We start from the raw sequence: 14908 nt of genomic DNA, 5'->3' as shown, positions 1-14908 counted from the left end.
AAAGCACCAGAGTAGCCATTTTACCATCTCATTCCATTTGATTCTTTTTCCTTGTTGAAATGACTATATGCCTTAACTGGTACATCCATTTATAACCATTCATGTTAGGAAAGTCGGACATTCATTGCATTTGGAATATTACATCCCCAAGTCACTTGTAGCTTCACATAGGGAAAAAAAAGTCTTTTATGAAAAGATTTGTAATTCAATAGAGATTAATGGAATGTGGAGAGGAAAATGCTTTCAGTTTCTCCTATAAAGTGAAAGCAGGGTGGCTCACAAATCTTGTATTCTTATTATTTGTATTTTGTTAGATCTCTAACGTCCACAGTACATGGCTGAGTTGCATGAGCTCTTTGTGCTTTGTTGACAGTTGACAGACAAAGCAAAATTATTCTTGAAGCAAGGTGCTATGTACTTAGTTGTGACCTATTATAGCCTAAGAATGTAGCTTGCTTTTGAGTTGGATGAATAGGGAGACTATTTTACAGAATAGGCTTGAATATACTAAGAGAGATTTGTAGCTGCCCATACAGAAGGATACATGTTCGCCATTGAACTTTTTCCCCCCCAAAATGTAATTTTCCATATAAAGTCATTTTAAGTATATTTTCCCCGATTGCTTGCATGGAGACAATTTTAACTGTTCTAGTATTGTCCTACAGTGGTAAAATAAAATTGCTGGTAATTGTTGGCTTTTTCTTCTCACAGTATAGCAGGAGAAGATGGCTTGCATAGGGCCCTTTAATGTCGCTCGCGTACATCTTCGGATGCTTAACCTCTGATTGCAAATTAAAATAACAAGCCTCTGGTATTGGATTGGATGTGAAGCAAAGCAGACCAACTTGCTAATTTATCACGTAATATACAATTGCTGAGGTTGGAATTTGTCCACTTGTAGTGCTATTCTATGTGTCTAAATGAGGACCACTGTTTGTATCTAACCTATCATAACAGTTTGGGAGTGCGCCATTATCCTTTCAGCAAAGTGATGGCAGAGTCTGGTCCTTGCACAAATGATAAGATCAATAAGTTTCAAATAACTTGGATGAAATGACATGTGACTGTTCATTTAAAGAGATTTCTTACTTTAAAAATCAATTTTAATAATATTCAAAATTCCTACCTTGACCAACGAGGCACTTTCCACATCTGTTTTATTTGATAATTTTGTTAAAAATATTTTTGTCTTAACTTTGGTGACTAGTTTATATATGTATTTTTCCTGATTTGCACTTTCATCTCCTACCCTGTCACCTCTCTGAGAATTAATAATCACTCTTTGACATGCCAGCATGCTGCAGTGTGGAAGATTTAACTTTAAAAGCAAAATTATGTTCTTGTTAAAACTTCCCCTGGAGATCTTAAGAAAAATTTCTCACAGTTTTGGGTGCAAATGTGGGTCAAAAAGCAATTTGTTTTTTGATATTTCTGGAATTCCCAAATCACAACATGTCATTCTTCAAAGGCAGCTGTGGGCCCATACTGTGCACTGTGCACTATCTATAAGAAGACCCATTTTATGCTGGGGATAATTGTATGGCATAAAAATGGGACTGCAAGGGAACCCCAGAACATTTATAAATGGTTTGGGGTGAAAAGAGGGTCTGGTGTCCTCAAAGTGCATGTAATTTGGGGAGAGGATCGGTTAAGGCCATTATAGAAAAACAGTAATGATATGATGAACTCTGTGGGAGCACACATGCTGGTAGGCCTGGCCATGTGACCCTGTCACCGCTCTCCTGGAGAGCCATTGCAATTTAAACTACATCATACATTACTGTGCTGTGTTGTCTCTGGAAAATCTTTGTGAATCCCAAAATAAAGCAAAGACCACCTCCTCTTCCCTCACTGTTTATTCCGCCATCTGAACGTGAATGTTTCGCTTAACTTGACTACATAGCTGTATTATTTTGCAATCAACTTGAGATACAGCCCTGCCTAATCTTACCTGTTATCCATCATTGTGAGTCTCCATTTTGGGGTAACACCAGGTGGAAACTGACCAGGCTCTTTCCTGGTAATACATCTTTAATAGTACATTGTCAGCTGTAGCCAGCACTGGTGTTCCCCAGTACTGGAGGTAAGAGTAGGATAATAATGATAGTTTACATTTAGGGAACTTTGTGTGGGCTTTCTTATTTGATCCTCTTAACAACTTCCTTATTTGATCCTCTTAGTTGGAGAAATGCTGCGAGAGATTGAGGCTCGGACAGAGGTCCAGTGACTTATACAAAATTACCCCTTAATAAATGGGAGAGGAGAAACCACACTGTATTCTTCGAGTGTGAACCTTTGTGCTGGAGACTGGGGAGGATGCTGCCAATTCCAAAGCCGCTCATTCCCTAGGGCCAGGACCATCCAGTTAGGGGGGCACAGTAAGATGATTCAGGGACAGTGCAAAGCAGTGTGTGCTCAGTGGCCGCTGGGATACAGGGAGAAGTCCCTGGGGGGGGTGAGAAAATTTCACAGGAGAGGAATAGGAGTGACAATGCTGGAGAAGTAGGCATTTTAGACAGAGATTCTACAGCATGAGCAAAGACGAAGTGGCAATAGGCAAAATGTGGTGAGGACAGTGAGAAAACCAATCTGATGGGGCAAAGAGTTTGTGTAAGAGAATGATGAGACAGGAGGAATGGAATGAGCCTGAAAAGATTGGAAAGCCAGACCGAAGCAAGCGTTCTTAGTCCTCTATGGAAGGTACCCACTTCGGAGATGAGAGCGGAGAGGCCCTGGGAAGCCACACTTGGCCAGTCTTTTGCATTGAATGTGGGGAAGAATGGGGTCCAGGAAACCAAGTAGGGGCGACTGCGGCAGATGGACTCTGAAGTCTGGGCCTGGGTGAGGTTGATGATAAGTCACCAGTGGACAGACTTGGTGACTGATTGGAAATGGGAGAAGGAGCCACCACATATTTGATTCAAAAGTATGAGAACTACTGTGAATTTTTTTTTCCTGTGAGATTTAGACTCTTTCCCTATTATTTTCCATAAACTTCCCTGTGTGTTTTTTTTATTTTATTGCATGTATTCATTCATTTACAGAAGTCCCCCCTTGTCCATGAGGGATACATACCAAGACCCCAAGTGCTACCTGAAACTGCAGATAGTACCGAACCTTATATATACTCTGTTTTTTCTTGCATGTGCATACCTGTGATAAAGTTTAATTTATAAATTAAGTACAGTAAGAGATTAACAACAAAGCTTAAAATAGAACAATGATAGCAGTACAGAGTAGTAAAAGTTATGTGAATGTGGCATTATTAAGTAAAATAAGGGTGACTTAAACACACACTGTGGTACGTTCATTGACAGTCATCTGATAACGAAGATGGCTGCTAAGTGACTAATGGGCAGAGAGCTTCTGCACCAGAGATGCTAGACAAAGGGACGATTCACGACCTGGTGAGATGGAGCGGGACTGTGTAAGATTTTATCTTGCCACTCAGAACGGCGTGTAATTTAAAACATATCCATTGTTTATTTCTGGAATTTTCCATTTAATATTTTCAGAATGGTTGACCGTGGGTAACGGAAACCACGCAAAACAAAACCGCGGATTAGGGGGGACTACTATATTCCAAAGATATTTTTGAGTGCCTCCTGTGCACCAGATTTCTAGGTCTGGATGATTTCTGTGCGTGTATCCTTCTAAAACTACAAATGTACACAAATTTAAAAAGTTTGTGTTTAAGGGGCAACTACCAGGAATGCCTCAGTTACATGTGGAAATCGATCCCTTTTTAGCATGTGCAAACAGAAACCATTTTAGTTGAGGTCTCAGAAAGATAATTTAGCAATCAGAACCAGTCAGCCTTTGACACAATTTCGTACACAATGATTTCAAGGAATTAGTGATGCTGAGACGAAAACAACAGGTGATAGAGCTTTCCGTGTTTTTGAAAAGGTTTGTTTTGCTATTGGACAGGCTGGCTTCACCTCTTTTGAACCCTCTACTTATAAACATGATTTTGGTAGCCATCTGAAAATTTAATGACCTTACATCTGTTGGTTATGACAATTTGGCATTTAGGTGTGACATTGCATAATAAAATGACATATTTGGATGGTAGGCATCCTTAGAGTGCTTCTGGAGGTTTTTATTAAAACCCAAACCTTTCTGTAGGTTGGACTACACTTTATTATTTTTTTTTTCCTATTGACTTGGTAACATAGCTTTGGGCTGTACATTACCGTGTTTCTCCAAAAATAAGACCGGGTCTTATATTAATTTTTGCTCCAAAAGATGCATTGGGGCTTATGTTCAGGGGATGTCATCCTGAAAAATCACGCTAGGGCTTGATTTTTCTGGTTAGGTCTTATTTTCGGGGAAACACGGTACTTCCCAACATGGGAAATGAAAATAAGTTTAGTTTTGTCCTTGTGAGTGATAAATCAAAGTGAATTTATACACTGTTAGTATTTTCACTTGCTTTGTTTTTATCAGCAATGTAAGATTTGCCCCATCATGGAATATTTTCAAAGACCTAGCATACTTATTTTTAACAACATAAATGTTCTTTGAAAGGTAGATTTTGCACAGCCAGTTATTATTTGTTGGGGGGAACAAAGGGTTAACCAAAATGTACTTGACCAAATTGAATGGAAGCAAAGCGTATATTGAATATGATCAGGGCCTCTTTACCCCATAGAAGAGTTTTGTTTAAAATACACCATGACCAAAAGCTTAATTATCAAAATAAAACAAGAGACATAAAGAGTTACAGGCTTCTAATATCTTTTTCAGCCCCAGTTCCCTTCACACAGTTATCAGCGTGTTTAATTTCCATGCATAATAGCACTAGTTATTGTTGTCATTTGTAAAGGGAGATTAACAGATAGTAAGTACAAACAAACCCAAATAAGTACTGAATAGAAAGGTGACAAAAAAGAAAAGACCTCTTTCATGTTAATTATAACTGGTAGGAAGTCTAGACAAATTATATTATCTGTTTTCTATATGATTTGAAAGGACATTTAGTTAGTAACTCTGTCAGAGATAGAGTTAGGTGTTTGCTTTAGAAACAGGTGAGGTGACAATTGAGCATCTCTCTGGTTGGCAGCGCACCTAGTGAATCATGAAGTTGTAGTAAATTGATGGAATCAAGTTTCAAAAACATCTGAAAAGAACTTGAAGCTTATTGAGCATTATATTTTTAAAATTAGGAAATAGTTTTAACTTCCAGGTTGTATTCTGGTACTTGATTATTGTCTCTACATGATGGTTGTTACCTATCTGCTTACTTTTTTAAAAATTATGTTTAGAATTGAATGAATTATAACTGTGGTTGACAGTGTTAACTGATACATATTCCAAAGTGTATAAAGCCTCAGATAGCAGATAAAATGTAACAAGCCCAAATGAATGATAAAGGAGTCGTCCAGTCCTGCATTTTTCATACATGGTTTGTTTGAATTCTCCTGTTTCCTTTATTAATATGCCTACGTGGTTACTTCCAGAAGCAACTAGCCTCACCTTTAGTGTTTATAGGCTGCATTTAAAATGTAATACCTGCTGCTGCTGTCTGTTCCACTGTCCCCCTCAGTAGTCCCCATGCCTAGAATAGGCTAAACCAGAGGATCTTGTTTCTTTCATTCTGAGGGGCCATCGTTTGTGAACTGCTTTCTTGACTTAACAGCTTTCTTGAGGGAAACATAAATAAATCCGTCCTTAACTGTGCATGTCAATTGTAAATGCATCTAAGTTTCAGAAATATTAAAATGTGAATCAAAATGTGTCCTTAAATCAAGAAGATGTGTAATAGGCTCTAGGAATTGGAACAAACAGTTGCCTGTGACTCAGAACCTCTGGTCTCTTTATTCTAGTTCATGGTCTTTTGCTGTGGTAGTAGTTCTTTGTCTAAGATAGGTGGGATCCACGTGACTCCATCCGTTCTCTGTGTTGTTGAGCATTTAGGCTTGGTACCATACAACTTGGTTCTTAAAGCCAAACCATACCGAATTGCTTTTAGTCTTTGAGTGTGTGGACCTTGTTTTTCTGTTTAGATTGTAATTTCTTGAAACTCTGTATCTGGGAGCTCTTTGCCTATTCTCTCCACAATATTCAATGTAATTCTGGGCAAATATTAAAGATTTCATAAGGACTCCTTGAGGCCCTCTACCTGAAAAGTTCAAATTAACTATTAAAATATAGTTCCGCCTATTGAAGCTTACTGTGAATGTATTGACTAGATGAATTTTATATTCTTTAAAGGGAGCATATTTTCTTTTCGTCAAAAATTCTACAGTGCACTTTCTCTGGGTGTGCAAGTCATAAATGGATCTGGAAGAACTGATTTGGGTGCTTTCCCTTGAGTTTGGTTGGAGTTACTTCCTAGAAGAGCCTATTGTGTGATGAAAGAAGGCACTCAGCACAGCTATCAGTGGAGACATCCCGTAGTTTTCCGTTAACGCCCTGTGGCCACGCTGAGTGGCAGACGAAGGTCCTTAACATAATTAAGCACCAATTGTGTATACAGAGGGAACCAAAAAAATGTACACATGTTTTAAGAAAGGGAAAAACTGTATTAAAATTATACTAACGGTAAGCACTTTGAGCACCTCTTGTAATTGCAGAAGTCAACCGTGACTTGTATTCAGCTTTTGTTATCGGTATATATTGAGTATTACAATTTTAATATAGTTTTTTCCTTTCTTAAAATGTGTATACATTTTTTTGGCACCCTCTGTATATACTGCTCTTCGCTAGCGAGAAAAGACCAGTAGCCTAGAAACAGAATGGGCTTACACATGTCATTGATCCCTTTCTAAATCATGTCACACAGTTCTCTCTGGCCTTCATTCTTTTGCACATGTTGTTCTCTCTGCCTAAGTTGTCTTTCCTGCCTTCTCCACCTACCACACTTCTCTACTTTTCAAGTCCAGTTCACAAAGTTCCGCCTCTCCAAACGCTCCAAGATGCAAAGACAGTCCGGTCGGTCCCTGCCTATGGCTCCCCGAGTGGGAATGCTATGAAACAAGGAAACATACCTTGTTCACCTTTGTACCCCAGCGCTTCCCCCTAGTGTGCCTTAGGCTTATTATGTCTAATACCTGGAGCACGAAAGCCCCCAGAGCCTGACACCTTCATGAGAACACCTGAGGTTTGCTCAGCCCCGTTTGTGAAGTCTTGTTTTCCTTGTTTAACAGGTATGTTTTATAGCAAACATAATGCTGATTTAAGATAACGCGCATATTGTTATCATATCTCGATGAGAAAATTCATACAAGAGCAGCAGGGGAGAGTAACTGAAGGAGCAAAGTGCAAAGAGGATTTTAAAGGCCAGAGAAGTGAGCAGCTGCTATTTGAAACCACTGGATAAGGGTGGTCAGTTGACGTTGTCCTTGAAAACATGGCAACCAATTTTACACCTCCAGAGAACATTGTAAAAGAATATGTTTTAATGTTACATGAAATAATTGCTTACATTTAGTGTTTCTCTTATGCCAAGTATCATTCTAAGCACTCTAAACGTATTACCTCACTACTACAACCCTGTAAAGCAAGTACTATTGTGCCCATTTCACAGAGAAGGAAACTAATCATAGCAGTTAAGTAACCAATAATCACTCAGCTGTTGGGAAAGTCATTCCTCTCTACGTGGTATATTCTTTCCTTTGGTAATGATTTGTAGTAATGAACTAAAACCCCTCGGTTTACATTCTGCATGTGATCATATAAGTTTTTATTGGGGAATGTTTTTTTGTATGCCAGGTGGGGGTGGTATTTTAAGAAAAGGGAATAGAATCTCATGTAATCTTCCACTTGTTTTTTTAACTCGATGAGTTGCCTAACTTTTAAGTTTGGGGCATACATCAAATGAACATGTCAGGAAAGAAATGTAAGGAGCTATTTCAGAATCTCTAAGGAAGGTTTGAATGAAATGAGTCTATGTTGATAACGAAAGGGGTTTTCATTTGTATCGTTGATGGTGGTGAGAGGTCTGAAGTGTTCTCTCTTTCATTTATCTCCAGGGCTGGTTGATTTGTGAGGAGCCAACATGTCGAAATCGAACTCGGCGCCTTCCCCTTCAGTTCTCCCGAAATGGACCTCTTTGCCAAGTCTGCATGAAAGCTACACTTCGACCAGAGGTAATGGTCACATAATGCTACAGAACTGTGTAGAAGGGGTAGGGGCTGTGTTTGCGCATTCCTTAGCTCTGTGAAGTAGATATTTGGTATTTGCTCTGTAGAAACACCCTACTACCACACACACATATTTTTTTAAGTATCCAGACATCAAAAAGGTATGCTTTATTTTTTTTCACATCATGAGCAATACTATATTTATATCTAAAAAGGAAACTGACTACTTCTCATATCAGTTACTCAGAGTTCTTTGGCTGCCACTTCATAATTACAGAAAAGAGATACCATTCCTTTGTAAAAATTGCTGTTATCTTGGGACTAGATCAGAACCCCTTTTGTAAGGGCCAGAAAACCTCCCCAAACGGTACCCTAAAGGGTTTATTTTATTTGCACGGTATTCCATTATTTCTAAGAAGCAGCCGTAGATCAGTAGTTCTGAAGCGTTTTCTTGACCTTAATTCATACACCTGAGGGGTAGGACTATCATTAGTGACTCCCGACTGGGGAGCACATAGTCTGGAAACATCTTCCTGGTAATTTAGATGCCTTCCTTCCATGGCCTCCTTTGTGCATCATCAGCCCAAGCAGCGTTTCCCAGACTGGGGAGAGGAATGTTTGAAGGTCTTCCGTGCAGAGGGTTTTGTGATCAAGTCCATCTAGCAAGCCCTGGGCCAGCCAAAGTTAAACAGGCTTATGCAGATTGTCTCAGAACCTGTAAAATGATAATGTGCAGTCTACCCTGCCAAACAGGACTGAAATGTGCCTCACTTTCCAAATTGATCTGGCCCGAGGATTTGTGAGAAAAGAGAATAGGAAACCTGTTACTTACTTACTTACTTATTTTTATAACGCAGAGGCAGGGTTCTTTAACCAAGTTTTGACTTCAAATCTTTTTACTGAAAAGGGTTGATACACAGGCTAGTTTCAGGAAAATATTTAAGGTACTATATCATCATCACACAAAATTTAGCAAGAAGTCAGAAACTACAGTTACCACCACTGTTGTGTATTCCCTTGTTCTTTTGCATAGCCATATATATGTTTTACATGGTTTCAGTCATAATGAAACTATGCTTTTGTATCATGTTTATATTTTGTTAAGCATCTATCTTTGTTGCTACTTAACTTTCATTACCAAAATTTTTAAACGCAAATTTAACCATTCCTCTCCTTGGGCATTTTAGGCTACTTTCACTATCTCTTTACTAGAAAGTTGTCATGGATATTTTCCTGCTTATTTTTTTTTTGTTATTTGAAATATTTCTTTAGAATAAGTTCTTATCGACAATACATATCAAAGTGCATAAATACAATATGGTCATGATTCATATTGCCAAATTGCTTTCTTCCTGGGTTATCCCAACTGATGCTATAACCAGTACTTGATGAGGGGACCAGCTTTACCACCGCCTTTGCAGCATTTGGGCATTATTATTCATTTATGTTTAATTTGATGCGTATAAATATTTCTTCTAGATCTAATTTTGTAGCTCTTTGATAATTACCAAAGTAGAATATAGATGTTTTTAAACTATGGAACACAAAGTGAGAATTAGCTGTCGTAGTAAATTCTTTCTACGTCAGTCTCATCGCAAGACTTGCCTCAGCAGGTGCACAAAGAGAACAAAAGTCTATTTAATGTGAGTCATCAATCCAGTTGTAGACTCCAGGGGAATCACCTTGCTTCAAGCACCAGTGCTGCCTTTGAGCCTTTAACATCTAGCTAATCAAGTGAAGTTCAATGAAAATCGAATTACTTCTTAGAAAGCCAGCCAGTTTTATGATTGCTTTCTTGGTGAGAGGAAGTAAAAGGAAAGTGTATAGTAGATCTGAACCTTCCAGTAAACATTGGTGATGTTACTGGTAGTAGTTTAGTACATCAGGTTAATTCTGAACATTTATTATCCTTTTTTTAAAATGAGTGAACCAACACAGGCATTTTGAAATAATACTTTTTCCTTCATATCGTTGCCCTCAAAACGGTGGCATTTTGGGCAGGCATTTCTCAAGGTTCCCAGAGAGAAGCATTCATAGCTTAGCTCCTCAGGTCATATCGCTGCTCAGAATATGACCCTCTGAGCTAACAGGAGGCTCACAGCATCCTGGTTGGTGATACTGTCCTTAGCTTTTCCTCATGTGCACCTTCACAGTAGGGTTGAGCCCATTCTTCCACAGTCTGTTTTTAGTCGCTAGTGATGAGTGGGGAATTTCTTAATATTTACAAGATTCCTAGGCTTTCCTGGTAAGAGGGAAAAGCTGCATCTTTCCAGAGATACAGGAAGTCCTCACTTAACATCGTCAATAGGTTCTGCAACTTTAGGCAAAATGATGTGTAATGAAACCAGGTTTGCCATGGGCTAATAAAGAAAAACAAGAGTTAAGTTCCTATGGCAGCTCATCAATGTTACAACAAAATGACGTTATTCGAGGACTTGCTGTAGGTCCAGAGACATTCCAAAATCAGTGGTGTGATGGACAGGATCGTTATAATTACCACAGACTTTTCCAAAGTGTTAGTTTTGCAGGATTATGCTTATCTGGTTCTTCTGTTCTGGATTGCTGTGTCTCAATCATGTATTACTTTCATTTAAGAATTCTTTATTGAACACCTATATCCTACGCACTTTGCTAGGTGCTAGGGACGTATCAATGAACAGGACATGTCCTTATTTATAAAGCTAGTTTAACATTTCTTAGATTATATAAAATTGATACCTGGGCAAAAATAGGCATTTGTAAATATCTTTTGGACAAAGGCACCAGACTTTCCTAATGCTTGACTAGTGGGGACTTGAAATACATTGTTCAAGTTTGATAGTAAAGCACTTGCCTCTTACTGTGCCACTCTCGTCCTCACACAATAAATCTGCTCTCATTTAGCCCTGGCTTGCAGTTGGCTTGAGTACTTTCCAGAATTGACTTGGAGTATGAAAGCTGGCTCTTCTTCTGGCTCATGTGGCCAGAGTTATGAGAAGAAAGCTGGGAGACTTTTGTTCCCAGGGTTTTAGGTGTGTCTCTCTTCTCAGATATCTTTTTTTTAAAAAATCAGTAAAGTTGTTTTTGTTTTGTTTTTTTTTTGATTCGTGGGAATTTAATGGTATAATTGCTGGTTATTAATAGTACATTCTTCAGGTATTCTCTTTGAGATCGGAAATGCAAATAAATACAGGAATGAAAACTTTAAAGTATGCGTAAGTTCCTAAGTGAATAGAACGCTTTTCCACACTGGTGATAAAGATAGGACTCACCCAAGTTAGAGAATAAATACTTTAATATCTCCTTATTTTAAGGACATGGTTTTCACTTCTTAAGGTGGCCAAATCTGTATAGCTGTGATCTGAACCCACAGGGGATTCTGTGTTATGTAATTCACCAAAAAGAAAGTGTTTTTGTTTCGTTTTCATTTTGGAACTAAGATTTTAAACTAAGTTAAACTTTTTCTTACTAACATTTCCGTTCTTGATGTAGAGATGAGCAAACGTCTAAGTGTAACCCCCAGGGCCGTGCTAGAAATGAATTGTGAAATTGTACAGCCCCTGGGGCAGGGGCTCCATGGTGGAGCCCTTTATTCAGTTGTTTATTCAACTAAATTTCTTGAAGACCACTTACGAGGAAAGCAGTAACGTGATTTCCAGTACTACTTTGGGACACCTCTAGTGTTTCTCATACTATCCATAGTTGTAAAATTGTTGAAATCTTTTATAATGGAACATGTGTACCATACTGGACGCTACCCTTCAAGGGAGAGGTTAAGTAATGAACTTAAAATCATTATGTTGTTACAATTCCAAATGGCTGTGGCTGAATGAATTGTTGATTTGATTACTAGGTTAGGGACAGTGAGAATGTTGCCAGGCTATCTGGGAGAGAGTTTTGTTTCTGCATAAGATGAAAACATGAAAATTATTATGTTCTCTTAAGGTAGTAATCATGAATTGTGCAGGAAGAGAACCTTAGAACTATGGTGGAAAGTCTTAAACGTCTGTACCTAGTCATTGGTTACTCTCTGTCGTGATTTCAATGTGCTAGTTCTTTGATGCAGACATTGCTAAATTCTACATACAGCTTCTCCTACCAGATGCTAGCCTTCCTTTAAATTTTTTTCATCTTTTTTTTATTGAGATGAAAATTCACATAACATAAAATTAAGCATTTTCAAGTGTATGCAAGGTCAGACAGTTAAGTTCACGAACTCATCCTAGAAAAAGTGCTGCGTACCTCATTGCTGAATATCACTATGGTCACCTTCGAAGTACTCCACTTGGGAAGCTATGCACCAATGCCAGTGCCTAGTCCACCCTTCAAAGCAATTTTGGAACTCTTTTTCTGAAATGGCCATCAGAGCTGTCGTCGTATTACCCTTGATGTCCTGAATGTCATCAACATGTGTTCATTTCAATATTTCCTTTATCTTCAGGTAAAGAAAGAAGTCATTGGGGGCCAGATCAGGTGAGTAGAGAGGGTGTTCCGATACAGTGATTTGTTTATTGGCTAAAAACTCCCTCACGGACAGTGCCGTGTGAGCTGGTGCATTGTTGTGATGCAAGAGCCATGAATTGTTGGTGAAAAGTTCAGGTCGTCTAACTTTTTCATGCAGCCTTTTTAGCACTTCCAAATAGTAAACTTGGTTGACTGCTTTCCAGTTGGTACAAATTCATAATGAATAATCCCTCTGATATCAAAAAAGGTTAGCAACGTTGTTACAGCAAGCTCGCGAACCTAATTGTCAGACGTCGGAATGCAGTGACATGTAGTACACTCACAGTGTTGCACCCCCTCTATCTATTTCCAAAACATTTGTGTCACTCCCCATTCCTTCCCTTCTTCTAGCCCCTGAATACAATTCAACCCGTAACAGGTAGGAATTGTACTGAGCTGAGAGAAATGGAGGCCAAAAGTAACAGTAGCTTAGAATAGACATTTAATTCACTATCCAAGAAACATTAGTTTTGTATCATGTGACAAATCCAGGTGTGGGCTGTCCAGTGGCTCCTCAGTGACCTTGAGGGCATAGGCCGCTCCTGCCTTTCTCCATCATCGGCAGTGCCAGACTTCCACCCTGAAGGTCACAGTGTGGTCCAAGATGGCTGCACAGACTCCTTCAAGCCATCAGAGGCCGCAAGACAGAAAAAGCTGAAGAGTCCAAAGGGTATGCCTCCCAGCCAAGTCAGTTCTTTGAGCAGCCTTCCTAGAAGTTCTACCTAACACTTCTGCTTCCATTTCATGGGCCAGAAATTATTCTCGTGAGCAGAATAGGGTTTTCTTTTGTTACTGAAGACAAAGAGTAGACTGGGTATTGCAGGCCAACCAGCACTCTGCGACAGATACCTTCCAGTGAGCCGTGTGAAATCTCCCCTTGCTGTGCTCAGCCCATCAGTGGCCCATTGTAGATTTTTGGATCCTGATTCTGCCATGTGCCTAGCCTTTTGTCTTCTGCAGATCTGATGCTGTGATTAGCCTTCCTTCTTTTATCTTTTCCAAAATATTGATTAAAATGTTGAAGTGCATTTATGCACACACTGGTGGCTAGGTGCCTTCTTCCAGGTGAACACAGCTGCATTGTAATCAGCACTCTTTGCATAGGGTTGTTCTCCCACTTGCTAATTGTCTTTGCTTCTAGTTTATCATTCTCCACAAGGGATTTCTCTCAAGGGGAAAACCACAACATTGCTGATCAGATGCTGATGGTCTCATGGTTGTATAACTCTTTTGGCTCCTGGAATAAGAAATCAGGAGGTCTATCTCCTTTGATGATCTGCTGTTTTCAGCAGCATAGTTAAGAATGTGCTTGCTTCTACTTATTTTATCCCAGCCAGTTGCTTAAGGAGTGAGGTCATATCATTTCTTAAATATGAGTTTGGTAGTTGGCCAAGAGATAGCATATAAGACTCTGTGTAATGACCCTGGCCGAAGAGTCTTAACTAAGTGATAAGACAGGCTATAGTAATAAATCATGGAATGCGACATGATTTGCTGAGAAGTGTTAACTAATTAAAACTTCAAAAATAAGTATTAAACCATGGGCCTAAAAGAAACAACGGGTGACTTGACATTGAAAATTATATATGGAGTTCTTATTCACCCACAGTGGATAAACAGGGAATCACAAAGAAACCAGAAGACACGGGCCCTGCCTTTCATAGGCCTCTACTCTAATGGAGAAAGTAAGGAAATACAGACTCCCCACTCCAGTGGACAAGGGGAAAAGAGGCCCCCACAGCTTTGTGATGGTGGCACTCCCTAATCAGTAAGGTAGCAACAGGACAGGGGCGATGAGGAGTCCTCATGAAACTAGAGCGGTGCTTCTCAGCTGGGGCGATTTTCCCCCAGAAGGAACATTTTGGTTCTTAAAACTTGATGGTGGTCATGGTGACTACTACTGGCGTTTAGTGGGTAGAGGCCAGGGGTGCAGCTAAACATCACACGAAGTCTGACAGTTAAGTTCATGAACTTGTTACAAGGACGTTGCTAAACTTTTTTGATATCAGAAGGATTACTCATTATGAATTTGTACCAACTGGACAAACAGTTAACCAAGTTTACTATTTGAAAGTGCTGAAAAGGCTGCATGAAAAAGTTAGACGACCTGAAATGTTCACCAACAATTCATAGCTCTTGCATCATGACAATGCACCAGCTCACACGGCACTGTCTGTGAGGGACTTTTAGCCAGTAAACAAATCACTGTATCGGAACACCCTCCCTACTCACCTGATCTGGCCCCCAATGACTTCGTTCTTTACCTGAAGATAAAGGAAATATTGAAAGGAACACATGTTGATGACATTCAGGACATCAAGGGTAATACGATGACAGCT

General features: G+C 39.3%; 1 protein-coding gene across 2 annotated transcripts in view; it reads left to right on the top strand.

Annotated features, from left to right (window-relative positions):
• The window catches only part of POLA1 (DNA polymerase alpha 1, catalytic subunit), a 282474-nt gene that overhangs the window by 178087 nt on the left and 89479 nt on the right, over window positions 1–14908 (top strand). For both annotated transcript variants that reach the window (XM_033117633.1, XM_033117628.1), the window contains exon 35: window positions 7977–8093. In XM_033117633.1, coding sequence (XP_032973524.1) covers window positions 7977–8093 — 117 coding nt within the window. The remainder of the gene's footprint in view (window positions 1–7976; window positions 8094–14908) is intronic.

The sequence above is a fragment of the Rhinolophus ferrumequinum genome, chromosome X, assembly GCF_004115265.2.
Source record: "Rhinolophus ferrumequinum isolate MPI-CBG mRhiFer1 chromosome X, mRhiFer1_v1.p, whole genome shotgun sequence".
NCBI lineage: Eukaryota > Metazoa > Chordata > Mammalia > Chiroptera > Rhinolophidae > Rhinolophus > Rhinolophus ferrumequinum.
The sequence above is the reverse complement of the archived record's forward strand: the minus strand, read 5'-3'. Positions and strand labels throughout refer to the sequence as shown.